This window comes from Oculina patagonica, chromosome 1 (assembly GCF_052425735.1).
Source record: "Oculina patagonica isolate OP01 chromosome 1, crgOcupat, whole genome shotgun sequence".
In the NCBI taxonomy this organism is placed as follows: Eukaryota; Metazoa; Cnidaria; class Anthozoa; order Scleractinia; family Oculinidae; genus Oculina; species Oculina patagonica.
This window is the reverse complement of record NC_135758.1, coordinates 45899530-45918609: the sequence shown is the minus strand read 5'-3', so window position 1 is coordinate 45918609 and position 19080 is coordinate 45899530. Positions and strand designations below refer to the sequence as shown.

At 42.3% G+C, this 19080-nt stretch overlaps 1 protein-coding gene across 1 annotated transcript in view; it reads left to right on the top strand.

Moving 5' to 3' along the window:
* Nucleotides 1-455: 455 nt before the first annotated feature.
* The window catches only part of LOC144646360 (uncharacterized), a 152917-nt gene continuing 134292 nt past the window's right edge, over nucleotides 456-19080 (top strand). The window contains exon 1 of the mRNA XM_078505952.1: nucleotides 456-1543. Coding sequence (XP_078362078.1) covers nucleotides 456-1178 — 723 coding nt within the window. The 3' untranslated portion in view covers nucleotides 1179-1543. The remainder of the gene's footprint in view (nucleotides 1544-19080) is intronic.

Genomic DNA, 19080 nt, shown 5'->3' with positions numbered 1-19080 from the left:
CAACCTGGCCAATTTAAACCCATTTATGTGCCCGACTAGTCATTTTCTTCGTGTTGGAGGAAGAATTCATAAGTCACTGTTACCAGAAGAGGAGAAACATCCTATTATCTTGCCTTCTAATCATCCTGTTGTTAGGTTGTTGATTGATGATTTTCACCGCCGTGAACTCCATGCTGGAGTTGAACACACTTTGTCAGTTTTGCTGCAGAGATTTTGGTTGATCAAGGGACGATCGACTGTCCGTCAGACACTAAGGAACTGTGTTAATTGTCGCCACTACCAAACAAAGCCCTTTGGTCAGCGGATGGCACCACTTCCCGAAGACAGAATTCAGCCTGCACCACCGTTCACTAACGTGGGTTTAGACTTTGCTGGTCCTTTGTATGCGGCGGGTCTATATCTGTTTATTTACATGTGCAGTTACCCGTGCAGTACACTTGGAGTTGGTATCTGATATGACAACTGAGCGATTTCTCCTTGCTCTGAGCCGCATGATTCATAGAAGAGGAATGTGCAGCATTATTTGGTCAGATTATGCAAAAACTTTCAAGGCTGCTAACAAGGAGCTACAGCGATGTTGGAGAGTATTGGAATCAAACCAGACCCAAACTGCTTTGACTGAAAAGAAGATTCAATGGAAGTTCATTGTGGAAAAAGCCCCATGGTGGGGTGGGTTTTATGAGAGGCTTGCAAAGAGTGTCAAAACACCACTGAAGAAACTATTTGCCAAAGCAATGTTAGATGCTGAGCAGTTAACTACTATTTTAACTGAAATTGAAGCACAGCTGAACAGTCGTCCTCTTACTTACCTTGGTGCAGACCCTGATGACTACAGTGTGATTACCCCTGCACAAGTTCTGATTGGCAGAAATCTTCAAGCGTGTCCGACTAAAGACACTCATGTTTCAGAACAGACGTCAAGAGCCCTCACAAAACGTTTTCAGTATCATCGGAAGCTTGTAAATGGATTTTGGAAGCGTTGGCATGCCGATTATCTGAAATCCCTCACACCTCTCAAGAAGTGGTATAAGATTGGTCGTGAAATCCGCAAAGGTGACTTGGTCCTAGTGAGTGAGGATCGTGTAGCTCGGGGTCAGTGGTCACGTGCACGAGTGGAAGACACCCACACAGGCCGCAATGGTCTTATCCGGTCCGTTACCCTGCGTACCTCATCTTGAAGTCTTACCCGTCGTCCAGTGCAGCGGTTACACCTGTTTGAAACCTGTGATGCTGACTTGGCTGCTGAACTTAATTGAACTTTATGAGACCTTGTTGAACATTTGAGTTGAACTTTATTGAACTTTGCTGACAGTTACATGTATTGATGCACTCCCTGCATCGGGCGGGAGGATGTTCCGAACTGAAATGTTATGTTAATTTTGTGCAAGGCGCATTTTGTATTTACCGCGTGGGGACTAAGTCCTAGTTATGAGTTTATGATATGTTGTTGAAAACGTGTGCTCGACGAAGAGCAGATGAATATTGTGGAACATGTTGCGTTTTACGTTTTATGGAATAAATCGTTCATTTTCAACTTGTTAGTGTGTTTAATTCTAGCCTTGAAAAAGGCTATTTTAGCCAATCCATGCAGGGTAGCGTGACAAGATTGCTGTACAAAAAAGATGATCCAAAAAGTTTAAAAAATTGGAGGCCAATTTCTTTGCTCAATGTTGATTACAAAATCTGTTCAAAAGCCTTGACTAATAGGTTATTGAAAGTATTACCTTCCATTATTCAAGAAGATCAGACATGTTCGGTTAAGGGAAGAACCATTTTTGATAATTTGGCCGTATTGCGTGACACGCTAGACTATATTGACCTTACCGGGGAAACTGGCATTCTTATCAACTTAGATGAAGAAAAAGCTTTTGATAGAGTGGATAGAACTTTTTTGGGGAATGTCTTAAAACGATTTGGGTGTGGCCCAAATTTTCAACGTTGGTTAGATACCCTCTGTTGTAACGCAAACATGAGAGTTTTAGTAAATGTTTTTTTAACCGAGCAGATCCCGTTGGAAAGGGGGGTGAGGCAGGGAGATCCCCTGTCACCTCTTCTATATGTCTTGTGCGCTGAAGTGTTAGCGTGCAACATACGTAGTGAACGTACCCCTGCTACAGTTTCCTTATCCCCGGTGCCCAAGGAAACCACTTTAAAATCAGACAGTATGCTGATGATTCAACCTGTTTCGTAAAAGATTTTTTCTCCCTTATGAATCTATTGAGAATTATCCGAAAATATGAATCAGGTACTGGTGCTAAGTTAAACGTAGCCAAAACAGAGGCCATGTGGCTGGGAGCGTGGCGAACACGCACAGATAAGCCCCTGGGCCTCTCAATTGGGTCACAAAGATGAAAGTAACAGGGATTTGGTTTAGTAATGGGGTCAGTGATGTGGAACAGGATAATTGGCTTCCACATCTATCTAAACTGGAAAAAAGTCTCAATTTATGGAAATCAAGGTCCCTGTCCCTACTGGGGAAAGCTCTTATAGTTAACGTTTTTGGTGCGAGCAAATTTTGGTATCTTGCAAGAATCATTTGTGTTCCCGATTGAGTATTATCGCGGTTTAAGAAACAAGTTTATTTCTTTATCTGGAACTCTAAGATTGAAACTGTAAGTAGACAAACCTTGTCCGCCCCTCTTAAGCAGGGGGGACTTGGTGTTGTAGATTTCTCCGCTAAGTGTGACGCTCTTAAGATTTCATATGTTATTGAAACCATTGCGAGACCAGCGAATAAAACCTTTTATCTACTTAAGTGTTTTATAGGTTCGCAGATAGCTAAGTTTAGACCAGAGTGGTCTTATTTACGTGATAACTGTATAAAATCTACGTGATAACTGATAAAATCTACCAGATTTTACCAGCATTGTCTAGATAAGATATCGAACCTTGAAAATAAATTAAGTAACAAGACTAGTTTTAAGTATACATCTAAGAATTGTTACAGATATATGCTTCAGGAAACAGTGACAGGGCCACTCCTACCTCTTAGATGGAAGAACTATGTCGGTCCGGTTTTCAATCTCCCAGGCCATTGGCTTATGGTGAGAGATAAGATTACAGAAAGTTATAAGAATGACCTTGCATGGCTCATTACCCTGAGGGGTGTCAAAGTTCGGGACTCTCTACGTTCATGGGGCTATATAGACAGCGACGCCTGTGCGATTTGTAGAAGAAAGGAGACTATTGATCACTGTTTTCTGAACTGTAAAAGGGCGCGGGAGGTTTGGACCTTCTTTGGTCCAACCCTCTCCGCCCTCGGAGGTACACCTTTTGTAGCCAATGTCAAGACAGTTTTCTTCTTTGAACCCTCTGGAAGTAACCAAATTGTACAGTTTTTAATTAAGACTATTCTCTATGCCATATGGACTTTTAGAAACAAAGCCACTTTTCACAATGGTAATGAAACCTCAAGGGCTCTCGTTAAATATATTTTAAAATGTTAGAATAAGGTTGAAAGTAGATTTCTTTCTGATGACATCGCCTAATTTTTCCGCAAGGTGGTGTCATCCTAGTTTTTGTACAGTTAGGGATGGTGTTAAGCAAGCCACGTGGCCACTTTGTGCACCGCCGAACAGTTCAGCTTACCGTCGATGATAACTTAGGAGAAATAGATGCATTGAAAAATCACCCAGTCTCTTTTTGACTACAAAGATGTAATTAAAGGAATTGTTCCCGTCCATGGCGGGAAATTTTTTGATATTACCCTAGCTGATAGCGAATCAGCTGCAAAACTGGCCGCGGACGGCTTAGATTATGAACATCTTCTCGTGCCTCTCGTGCCATTCCTGGTTTTCTTCTTATGGTTTTTTGTTGGTTGTGTCGCTTGGCACTTCACATTCTTGTGGAACTGTCATTTTGTTCTATCCTACTTTTACGCTTGTTAACTCTTGGTCTGTTCGACTGATCGTCGATGAAACTATGGATATCGATTCAATTCAAGTGGCAAAATCTTAACCGGATTTTGCCGAAGAAATCTGCGGCATTATCCCCCAGTTTTGATGGAAATGCTTTGACATAACCCTTAAAACGCCTGATTGGCGCTCAAACTTGCCCAATCGGGCTTTGATTACGAAAATGTACGCAAACCGCTGCGTTTGCTTAACAGTAAATCCATACACCTGTCGGTCTTCGTCTCGGTTGAGTACCCTGACGAAGATCTCCTCAACCTACTAGCCAAGTACGGCAACCTCAAATCTCGAAATCTCCGACTTAACGCACATCGAGCATGGAATCCGCGTAGTAGAATACACCAAATTGTCTCAACCGATCCTAAAGCGCGTGGTCGTCCAGGGCATCAAGATCGGCTTCAAATATTCGGGCCAGCCAGCCAAGTTTCTGAAATGTCACGCCACGGACCATGTGGTTAAAAACTGCCCAAAGCGACGAAAAAAAAAACCCTAAAACCAGCCAACCATGGTGCCCGACCGAGAGCCGAAGAACCTCCGTCTGTGGCCGAGCAGGACTCTCAGTCCGGGACACAGGAGCTGTTCACACAGCCCACAACATCCCCGGTCATTTCCCTGGGAACCCAAGACGCCGAGATGCAGACTACAAACAGCAAGAAGCGTGATCGTCCCCTTAGCAGCAGCGACAAGGAGGCTGAGGCTGAACCAGCCAAAAAAGCTGTGAATGCTACGCCCCAAGATTCGACCTCGGCCGTCACTGAGCCAAACACAACAACGGTACTCCCGCCCCCGGGATTCTCTGCCCCAGCGGACACTCCCGGCAGGCGAAAATTCAAGTTGTTCTCGGAAGCCATACAGTCCACTGGCCTTCCAAGGAGTAACTTAATGGCGCAGATCCCTGCCCCCACCTTCTACAAGCTCCGCGGCTTGTATCTCCAGCACACGCTCGGAGACTACACCAGGGATAAAGCCTCCAAACAAAAAATCAGAAGTGAAAATGAAAAGGAGCAATGGAAAAATCAAACTGGCATGATCCCGACGGATGCTTATGGCGAGTTGCTTAAGAAGTTTAAGTCGCTGGAAAATGAAATCTTCAACCCTTAAACTGATAATTCTCTCAATCATTCAAGATGACCACTCTACTAACATTCAAGATGACAACTTAGCCTGCGTAGGAGGCGTCTGTGTAGTTTTTTAGCGCGCGTAAAAGAGTGCGCGATCGCGAGAAGGCCGCGCAAGGAAAAAATCGAGGAGACGCCTGCCCGGAAACCCCCCGAAATCCGTTTTTTTTTCGTTCTCTGAGAAAACGAAAAATATCTCATTGGCTGGAATGGCCACGAGGGAATAACCGGTAAATTTTGATTGGCTCTCAACGTCTCGAGGGATTAATTAGTCGCTTTGCGAAAAAATCTGTCTGTCATCGGAAATGTGAGTCTTGTATTTTGTCTGTCATCGCAAATTTGACTCGTGTATGAAACACTGGAGCACGTGCATGTCTGCGGATGAGGTTTTCGAGTCCTGTCTGCAGGAAGTTTTGACCAATTTGCAGAGCAGAGGTCAAAACTTTTCTTTGAAATGCGAACAGAGGCAAGCATTGCGCCATCTTTTCGAAGGCAAAGATGTAATGGCGGTGTTGCCGACCAGATTCGGCAAAAGTTTAATCTTCCAGTTGTTAGTTCTGTTGATGGAGGTAAAAAGAAAACGCGATGGTGGAACAGGCTTCGCCAGCCTAATTGTCGTTTCACCACTTCAAAGCATCGTAAAGGACCAAATTTTGGAGGTCAGGTCTATGGGAATGTCAGCCTGCAATCTGACAGATTATCTGGAAAATTTGGATGAAATTCATCGTGGGCAATTCAACATTGTGTACGGTTAGGCGGAAGCCGTTATGAACAAGAATATCCGGCTTTCTCACCACACTGACCGCAGGTAATCCTCAAGTTTTTCGAGCAAAGACAGCAGAAAGATTGATTTTCATTCCTTTTCTGCCCAATTTCGAGGACTTCGAAGCCATAGCTCGAGCGACTTACATGGCGAAATTGGCGCTTTGTTGGTTTCATTCCGCGAAAATGAAAGGGGTTTCAGATTTCGCTTGCGCGGGATTGAGGTCTGTTCTCACTCATTTATTTTGACAGTTGACCCAGCGCTGTCACCTAATTTTAATTAAATGTAATTGTGGGCGGCAAACACGTTTCGGGGGGTTTCCGGGCAGGCGTCTTCTCGATTTTTTCCTCGTGTGGCCCTCTCGCGCCTTTCGCGTTTCTCCCATACGCGCGCTAGAAAAAACTAACGATGCCTGCCACGCAGGCTAATGACAACTCTACTCTTAATATTGATCATGGCAGTGTCTATTTGTACAATTAACGCGAATGGCATCGCCGAACATCCCAAACGCGAGAATTTTTTAATTATTTATTATCTAAACATTTTGACATTTATCTCCTCTAGGAGACACATCTGTCGGATGTCACACAAGGTGAGCTCTGGGGAAAACAATGGGGCGGTCAGGCCTTGTGGTCTCCAGGCACAAATCGATTGACTGGGGTGGGCTTGGTGCAAATGTAGAAGCAAAGGACATTTCTGGTGTGGCGCCTTTTGCCGAAGCTAAGGAGCGACCAAAACAGCCTAGACAACCCGCCCAGCGGCCGATCCAGCAAAACCGCCCCCAGGTAGATCGGATGATAAGAAGAAGGCTGACGAGGAGAAGAAAAAGGTTGAGGAGAAGAAGAATTTGGAGGAGAAAGAACACCGTGAGAAGAAGCACAGGGAGGAATTAGATTGCCGTGACCATCGAAGGCAACATGAAAGAAGTCGAGATCGAGAGTGTTATTGGGAGCGTGGACGCAAACGCCCGCGCGAGGACCGGGATTTTTACCAGCGCAGAGAAAGAGCACGTAGGGATCACCGTTCTTGAATGGATGACAGACACTGATGCGGAATGGATTAAAGTTAAAAGGAAGGGAAGGAGAAGATTCTTGGATGATTATTACAGTAAGGATAGAAGTAGGAGTTTTTCTAATAGCAGATACTGCAAGGGGATCTTATTTTATCGGTGGCGATTTTTATTGCATTGACAACACCTTAGATAAGCAAAATTGTTCTACTCTCATTAGAGCGGATAATAGGTAGGGGCATATTCCGTATCGCTTCTTGGCCTTTTGGCTAAGTTCAGAGGGCTGGCGATCGTTTTGTGAACAACTATTTTGTTGTTTATTCCTATAAATATTTGGGAAATGTCGAATTTGGAGAATCAGGAAAATCCTGAAATTGATGATGAAATGGACGAAGATCCACCGTCGGAAGAGAGTACGTGGGCAAATGGTCAAGTACCACAAGGTTCAGATCCTTTAGCTGAAGATCCTGCTGCAGCTGACCAGACTGCCAGTGAAGAAGAATATGTGCTCCCACAGGCATTACGTAACCTAATCAACATCTCTGGTGTTAAGTTCCGAGCTGTGCCTGAGACCATGTGGAAAGTAGATGGCTGGCCTGCAAAATTAAAACGTAGTTTCTCGGTGACATTTTCAGCCGATATCGAAGTTTCAAGCGCTGACATTCTAGAAGTGCTTTTGAAGACTGAGGTTGATCCCGACAAAATTTCCGCAATACAATATCGCGGTTCTAATTGCTCATGAGTCGTTTCGTTCACAAGCGAGGAGGCCAAGAATGAACTTCTAGAGCAAGGAAAGTTAATGATTAAAGATACTGTCGTCTTTCCTCGGCGATGCCGACTTTAAAACTGTCATTGTTAAGTTATACTAAGCACCTATTAAGATGCCAGATACTGCCGTTATCGGCTGTTTTTCATATAATGGCAAAGTTTTATCTTTTCGCCGCGACCGCAGTGTGTCGACTGGTATATTGAATGGTGTTCGAATGGCGAGAATGCGTTTGTCCAAAACAATTCTGTCGAACATTCGCATTGCCGGAGAGTCGATTGGAATTTCCTACCCTGCGGCGACCAGGGCCACATGGCCCAAGGCTGTAAAAATCCGCACGGCTACAATTGTGAAAAGCCTGGCCATTGGGCATCCCAGTGCGAAAAACACCAGCTCTGTGGTATTTGTCTTGAATCTGATCATCCAATTTCTAACTGCCCCTTCTTAGTGTTTAGTGCAAATGTTGAGAACACTGGCGAGTCCACGCCATCTTACATGGACTCCAGGAGAGAAAATCGTCCTGCTACGCCTGCCCCGAGGGGAGACAAGAACAACTCTGCTGAACAACCATTGAGAAAGGAAACCGAAGCGAGGAAAGATGTTCCGCCATCAAACACCACCCAACCACCTGTTGAGCATTCGCAAACCACCCAATCGCTGAGAAAGGAATGATGACAAGAGAGATGACCAAAGAAATGATCGCCATAATGATCGCAGGAGTCAACGAGAAGATCAAGATTCACACAGAGAAAGAAGAGAGTACTATGATGAGTGCTATGACAGGGATCGCGATTGGTCTCGTGTGCGCGATTGCAACTTGCGTGACAGGTCCTATTATCGCCGACGGCACAGAGATTCGCCCCTTTTGTATTCTTCTGACGTTTAAATTCCATTGACCCAAAAATTGCTTTTACTATCGAAGAAGAAAACAATGGCCAAATCTCTTGTTTCTAGAAAAAATGGTGTCACTGTCATTGACATTTACCGGAAGCCGACACACACAAATAGATATCTGGATTATTCGTCTCATCATGGAATAAAACATAAAGTCAGCACAGCCTCGATCCTCCTATTCCGTGCAGCCAACCTAACTAGCATTTTTGAAGGTAAAGCACGCAAGACTAGTCACGTTACGGAAGCATTGAAAGCCAATGGGTACCCACCAACAGTTATTTCCAACATTCTAAAAAAAGAAGTCAGCCACGACAACTCAGCTCCTCCTCAACTCCTCCTCCAGAAGAAGGAAAGCATTACCAAGCATTGCTTCTGACCATGTGAGATTTCTTGTTTTTTCATACATGAAGTAAACATCACACTTAAAAAAAAGTTGACATCAAGAATCAAACCCGGGTCGTCGGTTTACCAAGCGGGATTCATCCCCACTATGCCACCGACGACCAGCTGCCAGGACCGTGATTTTTTTGGATAGAAATCCCAACCCCATTATAAGAGCTAACCGCAAGCAATCTAACGTGGTGTAATATGTCATCAGCTGTCTCATCATGGTCTGAAGCAATGCTTCGAAGTGATTTCCCCAGAAGAATAAGTGTCCATGTTCTTCAAATGGGCCGATCCATCTGACACATCCCTGGGTTTTGCATGTCTTCCCTATATCCGCAGATTGACTGAACCTCTCACCAGATTACTCTTTGTAAAAATGGCATCCGTGTAGTAAGCAAGCCAGCTAAGACCCTGCAGCAAGAATTCCCTTCTCCTAAGTTTAGGCAGCCCCTGGATCTCCAATGCAATAATGTTTACAAAATTCCGTGCACTGACTGCTGTTGGAGTTACATGGGAGAAACTAGCAGATGTTTTAAAACCCGAAGAAAGGAACATCAACGAAATCTTAAAAATTATACGAGGCTCGAACATTGCCAACCATGCTTGGCAAAACAATCACTCAATTGACTTTGATGGCGCTACCATGATAGACAAAGGCAATTACCATATTCGAAGAACACTAGAATCTTGGAATACTGCCAAAACTGTTGGCACAGACAATAATTCTAAACCGCTACCAAGATAATATTCTATCTTGTTGTAATTTTTTATTCTGTTTTGTCCATTTTTGAGCTTTTTACACTTCTATTGTATTTTAGTTATTAATCTTTTCACACCCTCCCTTGCATATATTTCCAATCACATGCTTTCTCTTTTTTACAGTCGTTAAAGGCTATAGTATAATAGCCGAAAGCTTATATTTTTAAAACTTTTTAAACCAGAGAACGCTTTTTACATTTTTAAAATAACTAGTATTTAAGAAGGAAATAATTAGTCTTTAAGAAGAAAATAATTAGTAATTAAGTAAGTGAATTTGTTTAAAAAAGAATTTACATTAGAGTTAATATTTAAGGAATTAATAAGCCCAAAACCTTATCTTTAAAGATGCATTTACCTCGGACTATAAACATTCAGGTTGGAAGGAAATTGTCTGAAAGTGTAAAGGTGAAATCATGGAAGAATGTGTTAGGGTTTTTGGACACGGTGTTGAAGCCGTCCAAGTTGGCTACGACATCATCAAAGTCACTTTTAAAGGCCCAGAGTATTTTGAAAAAGCCTTTATTGTGATATTCTTGGTGGTGGACTACCGCTAACTATGGTTCATCTCTTTGACTATCCTCACGAGGAAAATGATGATGAGGTTGAGGACGTTTTTGCTGATTTTGGCGAAGTCAAAAGAATTAAAAAACAGACCTACACTTCCAACTCTAAAATCTACACCGCAACTTGTTTGGTCTCTATTGTACTTAAGGTCATTGCCCTGTATTGCATTGCGCATCCTTACTGCGCAGAATTTTACGCGTAATTAGCGCCCGCGCGAACATCAACAAAATGGCGGCTTTTTTCTATGCGGCTTAGTCTGTGAGAGAATTAAATTGTCACTTTCTCCTAAACGAGCCTGGTGACCTATCAATTTTTTCTCATATTTTTGGTGTAGCGATCAAATTCTTTCTGTAAAATGAAAACAGATCAATTCATGTGTTTGAAAAATAAATTATCGCTAAAAAGTGTACTTTGCCAGTACTCGCAGAGGAATTATAAAGGAATTACATGGAATATACATGGTCTTCCTGCTCCTAAACGAATCTGGTGACCCCCCTTTTTTATTTCAAAATTTAAGTTCCCTTAAACTAATAAACCAGTAGGCGAAGTTTGGTTAAAAAATTGTGTTCAGTTCTATTTCAGGGCAATGACCTTAATGGCAACTTGCTGCGCTTTGTGACCATTGGTACCGTGGTCAACATTTGGTTTGCAATTTGTGTGCAGTACAATGTCACAAATCATTTGTCCAACAAATGTAGACGATGTGGTAAGTCTGGACACTTTGCTCATCAATGTAAAAATGAGTGGGGCACTGCTGGTGATGTGGGTTAAGGTAGTGAAAATGAAATGAATGTTGATCCTGATGGTACCAATAATGTCCAAGGTAAACCTCCGCCTGCTAGCGGTGATGGAGGTGAAGGTGATGAAAATGGAATGAATGTTGATCCTGACAGTGCCAATAATGTACAAGTGTTGAAAATGGTGCTAAGATGGACGTTGTTTCTGATGGTGTAAACAACAATCAAGATAACCCTCCGCCTGCTGCAGGCGATGTGGGTAAAGATGGTAGAAATGTTGGTATGAATGCTGATCCTGTTAATGGTAACCCTCCGCCTTCCACAGGTGTTGCAGGCGATAATGATAAAAATGGTGCTAAGATGAGCATTGATCCTGATGGTGAAAACAGATCAATCCCTTCAACCGGAGTGTGTTGACATTAATTTAAATGATGTTAATAAAGCGCACGTCTTGATGCGTCCCAGTCTGTTGTTCCCTCTGACACTTCTGGCAAGCTCTTCGATGAAGTCGGAAGTAATACTGATTTAGGCGATGGCAAAGTCAGAATTTGAACAGGGTATTGAAGGATCCAGCTTTTCACAGGGAAAGTTGCATGCTAACTCTGCATTTTGGTATGATTCAGTCAAGGCTTCTGACTTTGTTCTAGACATTATTCAAAATGGTTTTAAGATTCTTTTCAAGGGATCTCCTTTGCCATATTCGATTGAAAACAGATCATCAGTCCTTCATTGGGACACCTTTGTTCGAAAAGCAATTTCAGAACTTATGAAACGTGGTTGCATAAGAGAAGTCAGATTCTACCGCATTTTGTTATTCACTTCATGTTGCTGTTCAATCATCTGGGAAACTGCGTCTTATTGTACATTTGTCTCATCCAAATAAGTTTATTGTTAAGAAGTCCATCAAATATGAAGAATTAATGTTGCAGGAGCTTCATTGTGTCTCTGACGCTGAGGTCAAGTCCTGGTTCCCTTCCTTTTCTGTCGTTTCTTCTGCTGCCTGTAATAAGTCTTGTGGTGTCTATGCTTTTTAAGCTAAATTTTTCACTTGTTGATTTTGTGTCTGATTCGTCTGGGCGTTTTGTTTGTGCCCGCCTGTTGCACCATTGGTGCACAATTGATGTGGTGTCATTGTATGCCCCTTACTTACGGGCTGATAGGGTGGCTTTCTTTCCATCTCTGTTGCCCCTTGTAGACCCTGGTGTCCTGACCCTTTTGTGCGGTGTTTTCAACTCACCCCAGTCTGGACCGTATAAACGCTTGTGTCCAGTCAAACACAGACACACCGGAGAGCTGTTGGCTTTATTTGACAAGGTCTCTTGTGTTGATATCTGGCATTCATGCGACGTGACACAGAGGGCGTTTACTTGGCTTAGGCCCGATGGTTCGAGGGCTTCGTGGCTTGATCTTATTGCGTGCCCAGATCTTGGCTGTCCCACATGTCTTTGTGTGACATAATTCCTTGTTCTGTATCTGACCGCTGTGCTGTTTCTTTGTCTTTGGACTGTCTTTCTGATTCTGTCTCCTGGGGGCCCTGGTTTCTGGAAACTTAATGTGTCGGTTCCCTCCGAATCCGACTATATTGATGAGATCTGTTCTTTTTGGTCTTCTCGGCAAAATTCCAACAAGTTTTTTTCTCTCTCTCTTGGTTAAGTAAAAAGTATTTAAAGAAAGAATTATTCAAGATTTAATTTAAGAAAGATCATTTATTAAAAAGTATTTAAGAAAGAAAGTATTTCAGTCTAATTATTAAAGAAGAAAAGTATTTAGTGAAAATATTACCTTAGTAAACAAATTTTTTTAAAAAATAAAAGTATCTAAGGAAATATTAACTTCGTTGTATTTAACTCCTGGTCAATGCCGTACAGTTAACATTCACATTGGCTGTAAATTATATGGTAAAACCAAAGTTGAGATCTTGGATGCTTTTGTTAAATGTTTCTGGAGCTGGCAGATTATTGCTGTCCAGCAATTTCCCTGAACAATTAGAGTCACTTTCGACATTGAAGAAACTGCTATTGATGTGGTTAAGTTAACTTCTGGTGTGAGGCTCTTTGATATTTGGATGGTGGCCTTCCTTCCACCATGATTCATCTTTTTGATTTTCCCTACGAGGAAGGTTGTGTGGGAATCGAGGACCTCTTTAAGGCCTATGGCACTGTTAAAGCTGTGCGCCAGCAGAAATATCTTTTTCACAATAAAATTTTCACTGGCACTCGTCTTATTGATCTGGTATTGGAAAGGCACCCTCCAAGACTTGTTTCTCTCAATGGTTGTGTGTTTGGTTTGGTACAAAGGGCAGCCTTTAATTTGTTATCCGTGTGGTGTGCAAGGTCACAGGGAAGGTGACTGCCCTGATAAAGATAAATGTCGGATCTGTAAAGAAGTGGGTCATCTCGCCCGTAACTGTCCTAACCCTTGGGGCTCTGCTGGTAAAAATGGCCCTAATGCTCCTGACCCGCTAATGAGGAGAATACTTCTCGTGATCGGAATGACTCTACATCTGATATGTCCGTTGACTCTAATTAAGTTGCTGACAACCATCATCGAGGGTCTTTGGCAGCACCTGATGCAGTTGAACAAGTTGATTCTTTGTCTCGTGCGTCTGTTGACGCTAGCTTGGAAGTGCATACCGAAGATGTTTTTGAGGACTCTTCTGGTGAGCCTAGTGTTTCTATTAGGACCCCGGATGTCAAGAATCAGGAGCCTTTGGTCGGCTCTGCTAAAAGTGTTAAGGTTTCCCCACCCTTGGATTCTGTTGCCGACTCTCAACTTTCAGCACTACAGTCTCGGCCTCTTTAAATAATGATACTGTTACTGCTGTGGTTAACACCGCTAAAAATCAGGTAATCTCCGAGGCTAATAGTGATGATGATTATCCATGGACTTGAGTGGTGAGACTGGCAAGGGAAAATATGTTCACGATTCTGAAGATTACGTGGACGGGTCTCTCGCTCTGCGCTCCTCTCTTCCTGAATCTAGGAAAAAGTTGGCCCCTAAAGGTTCTGTTTCTGTTAGTAAAGGGGTTCACTCTGGCTTACCCTTGGTCATTCCCGACCGGCCTGCCAGAATCCGAGCCTTTCTTTTTTCGTTCCTGCTTTATTTAGTTTGTCATTAAGATTGTTTTGTCTTTTAACATATCTATGGCTTTCAAAATCGCAACTATTAACGCAAATGGCTTGCGTGATTTAAACAAAAGAATAGGGGTTTTACAATGGCTGTGGCACTTTGCTTTTGATGTTGTTTCTCTGCAAGAAACACATGTGCTGTCAGTAGAAGAGTGTGAAATGATGCAGAACATTACTGGCCTTGGTAAAACCTGGAAAGAGCGAGTGAGGGAGATATAACAACTAGGGATTTCATTGCATCAAAAACAAGAGTTTTATTGTAAAACAACACCAGTTTAAATTAAAATGACTAAGTAGTATTTTAGTAGTATTTTATTTTATAATAAATGCTTATCCAGTAACAGCCAGTCTGAATTTGGTACTTTATTGGTAAAACATAAGTTACCATCTTAGTTGCTATTTGGGAAAAACTTGGGAATCTTGCTCTCTACCAGTAAACTACCAACATTTACCCAACTTAGAGGCCTTGGTTGGTAAAAAATAAACCACCATAAGTCGAATGGAAATGATGTTGAATTAACTGGATCAACGCAAGCTGATGATCCGAATGCTTTTGAAGAATCAAATGAAATGCTTAAATCTGATGCGCTCCAATCAGGATCTATGCAAGTTGATGATCCGGATACTGCTAAAAAGTCAGTTGTTGAAGTGGGTGTTAATAGAGTGCATAATTCTGATGCGCCTCTTTCAACTGAGATTCTTAGTCCTTCTGGTAAGCTCTTTGATGAGGCCGGAAGTGAAGTCGATTCAGCCGAGTCCCTACAAATTGATGACTCTCATGTTGATGAAAAGTCTGATATTGATGATGAGGATTTTGAGGATGCCTCTGATGATGCTGGGGCTGAAATCAAAAGCTTTTCTTCCTTTCCCCCCTCCTCATCTCCGTCAATCAATTCTTTTTCAGAAGAGAGTCAGAGTATCTTGGCTAATGCCGTTCCTGCTGTTGTTCTAAATGGAGATGCAGCTATCTTTGAACATATTGAAGAAGAGGACCCTTTCCTTACAACGACGATGATGAGTCCACAATGGATCAGTCCGGCGCTCCTAGGAAGCGCAAAACTTCCTCTGTTGATTCAGTCTCAGTGTCTCTTCGTGGTCCCAGAACTACGAACCATAAATTGGCCATAAATTGGCCTTCCTGCCGTCTCTGTTGATCGCCCTTACCGATCTTAAATCTCTTCGAACATTAATTTTTCCTTCTGTATTCTTGTTTCAACTTATTACTTTTTACTATGGCGTCCTTCATTTCTCTTAATGTCAATGGGTTGCGGGATGCAAACAAGTGTTTAGCCCTTTTACAGTGGCTTAGTCATCTATCACTTGCCTGCAAGAAACCCATGTTGTTGATTCTGCCGAAGGTAATTCCTGGTTTTCTTTTTATGTTTTTTGTCGGTTGTGTCGCCTGGCACTTCACATTCTTGTGGAACTGTCATTTTGTTCCGTCCTACTTTTACGCTTGTTAACTCTTGGTCTGATGACGCTGGACGTTTTGTTATGGCTGAATTTAAAAGACATTATGTTGTTTTTCGTGTTGTGAGCTTATATGCTCCGAACAGGAACCCTGAGCGTGATGATTTCCTTATGGAGTGTGCTTCGAGAGTTGATCCTTCAGTCCCCACTCTCATTTGTGGAGACTTTAATACTGTTTTTGATAGGACTCTTGACAGACGTGGTTCTAATGTTCTAGATGCGTCCAGGGAGAGCACTGCGACTTTATTTCTATAGTTAAAGATTTTTGGGTTTCTTGGCGTTTACTTAAAGGATCTTTCTCGTCTTTACAATCCTGGTGAGACCGCGGTAAGGAGCGCATCAAAGGTATTGCTATTAACTACTGCTCCCACAGGTCTACTGCCAATCAATCTCGTTCTTTACTTGTCAATCTTGCGAATCATCTTAAGACCAAAATCGATCTTGGTCAAGTGTCTCTTCTGGATGTTTACGAAAATGTTCAATCGAACATAGCAAAGATTGACCTGGCAGCGGCTAAGGGCGCTCAAGTTGGGCTGAAGAGGGTGAGACTTCGTCTAAATATTTTTTCCGTCTCGAAAAGAAGCGTAGGGCAGAGAACTGGATTCCTGCCATGAAAAATTCTGATGGGAGTATTGTCTCCAACAATTCTGGCATTTGCGATTCATGGATTTCTTTTTACTCTAACCTTTTCTCAGCTTGTGAAACTGATCAAACTACCCAGAGCCAGCTCTTAAACAAATTAACTGAATCTTTGTCTCAAGACCAAGCTGATGCTTGTGATGGACACATCTCTTTGGATGAGGCCTTTGTTGCCCTTGCTGGGATGGCAAAATCCAAATCCCCTGGTTCTGATGGTTACCAGACAGAATTTTATCTTGCTTTCTGGGATGTCATTGGCTCGGACCTCGTTGATGTTTTCAATGCCTCTTTTGATTCTGGTCTTCTTTCCTCATCCCAGCGTGAGGCCGATGTCCGGGAGCCAACAAGAGATCTGAATCTATAAGAAACGGTCAGACCCCACCCTGATTTCTCTGATTTTCAAGAAGGGTGATTGCCTGGAACATAACAGTTGGAGGCCTATTAGCCCTTTTAATGTTGATTACAAACTTTGCGCTAGAGTTTTGGTTGGTCGACTTTTGAAGGTAATCCATTCCGTAGCTGCTTCCGATCAAACCTGTGGAGTCCCTGGACGCTTCATTGGCGAGAATGTTGCGCTTTTTCGTGATGTAGCGCACTATGCCTCGGAGACTAATTTCCCTCTTGCCATCCTATCATTAGACCAGGAAAAAGCTTTTGACCGTGTTGACTGGAATTTCCTTTTAGCTGTGCTTCAGAAAATGGGCTTCAAGAGCCGAAGAACCTACGTCTGCGGCCGAGCAGGACTCCCAGTCCGAGAAGACACAGGAGCTGTTCACACAGCCCCCAACATCCCCGGTCGTTTCCCTGGGAACCCAAGACGCCGAGATGCAGACTACCAACAGCAAGAAGCGTGATCGTCCCCTTAGCAGCGGCGACAAGGAGGCTGAGGCTGAACCGGCCAAAAAACTGGCAACGCCCCCCTTTTTTAATCACCCCCCCCCTGGGCTTTTTATCAAAAAAAAAAAAAAAAAAAAAAAAAAAAAAAAAAAAAAAAAAAAAAAAAAAAAAAAAAAAAAAAAAAGGGGGGTGAAAAAAAAATAAAACGAGGAAAAAAAAAATTTCAACCCTTAAAAAAAAAAATTTCTCAAAAATTCAAAAAGACCACCCTACTAAAAATCAAGAAGACAACTCCCCTTTTAATACTGATTATGGCGGTGTCTATTTGTACAATTAATCGAATGGCATCGCCGAACATCCCAAACGCGAGAAATTTTTTTATTATTTATTATCTAAACATTTCGACATTTATCTCCTCCAGGAGACACATCTGCCGGATGTCACACAAGGTGAGCTCTGGGGAAAACAATGGGGAGGTCACGCTTTGTGGTCTCCAGGCACAAATAGATCGGCCGGAGTGGGCTTGCTACTCCATCCTGGGAGCGCAATTCAGGTCACCGGCCATAATATCGACTCGGACGGCCGAGTTGTAGTGGCCAATTTGGCGCTGAACGGTAAAAACTTTCAGATAATAAATCTCTATACGCCAAATAAACATTCCAAGCACGAGACATTTTTCGGTAACCTTTGGTGTCTCGCGTTTATTCAGCGACAGAGAAGATTCAAAGTTTACCTCAAGTGCGAATGACAAAAACAGGCTTTCAACTACAGCGGAAACTGACAAGACCATTGTTCAAAATTGTCAGCTGGCAACCCTGAAACCGCAGTACCACCGTACCAACTTCAGAAGTTAGTACAAAGGAAGTGGATTTGCAAACAGACGGAAGAACAGCCTTAGAAATAATTTCTAACTCAGGTTATAACAACCCGTTGGGCATTTGCAAACAGACGGAAGAACAGCCTTAGAAATAATTTCCAACTCAGGTTATAACAACCCGTTGGTAAGTTTGCTGGTTTTCATTTCTTTAATAAGGACGCGATTCTTCGGGAAAGTGCATATAAAAACAGGATGAATATCTGGAAAATCAGCAAAGCAGAAAATAAGTCATAACAATTTTGGTCGAGTCTTTTACTGTTTTTAAGTTTTAAAACTGACTGTAAGGTTGTAAATAAACCAGTATGAGTAAATGCATTTTTTAGTGTCATGTGGTTTGTGACTGCATACGTAATTTCCCTCACGTGAGTAATTCCCTATACGCTTTTTAACAACTCATGTTAACTCACTCATTAAGCAGTGCTGAAGTACCTTTTTTTTTTATTAGAGAAGTAGTTATACTGTTTTTTTTGGGGGGGGACAAATCTACATGCTTATATTATTGTCATAAAACGGGACGTAAAATTGAAGTTTCGTATGTTTATGCTATTTCCTCAGCGGTCCGCATATTAATACTATGACCAACAGGACCGTGTTTTTTTATTTTCAGTTGAAAAAGGAAAACAGCTTCAAACCAGTTGAAACTATTAATGTCAGATCACTTAGTGTGGCAGTTTCCTCAAGGCTTTCTTCAGTCATTGCTTTATCAGTATGGCTCATTTCAGAGGCAAGGAACTATCTAAAGCGTTTGCATTTAGAAGAAATTATCAATGAATGCGAAAATGTAGCCAAATACACACGGGGCTATCTGCCATCTGTATTACGAAACAAGTCTTTTGAAAACAATGAGAGACTTTTGCTGGGACTAAATACTTACAGAAGCCAAAGAGAGGTGCCCAGCTCTTCTAGATGTGATAACAGCCATCCCAGAGAAGTGGAACAATGCGAATTCCACCAATTGGAACAATCTATGCCATGCTGCTGAATCTTGATCAGCGTATCAATACTGTGCTGTTAGCAAATGGTCAAGCTGAGACAAAGGTGTGCGTATTATTATTATAATTATGATTATTATTGTTATTATTATAACTTAAGTGATTGCACTTTCTTAAAGAAACTTATGGTTTTTGCCTAAGGAGTAGCTTGCAAGGATGATCTTAGGGCAAAGGCTGCTGACATCATCCAAAATAATAATTATGACGTAACTGTTTTGCCCATGCATAT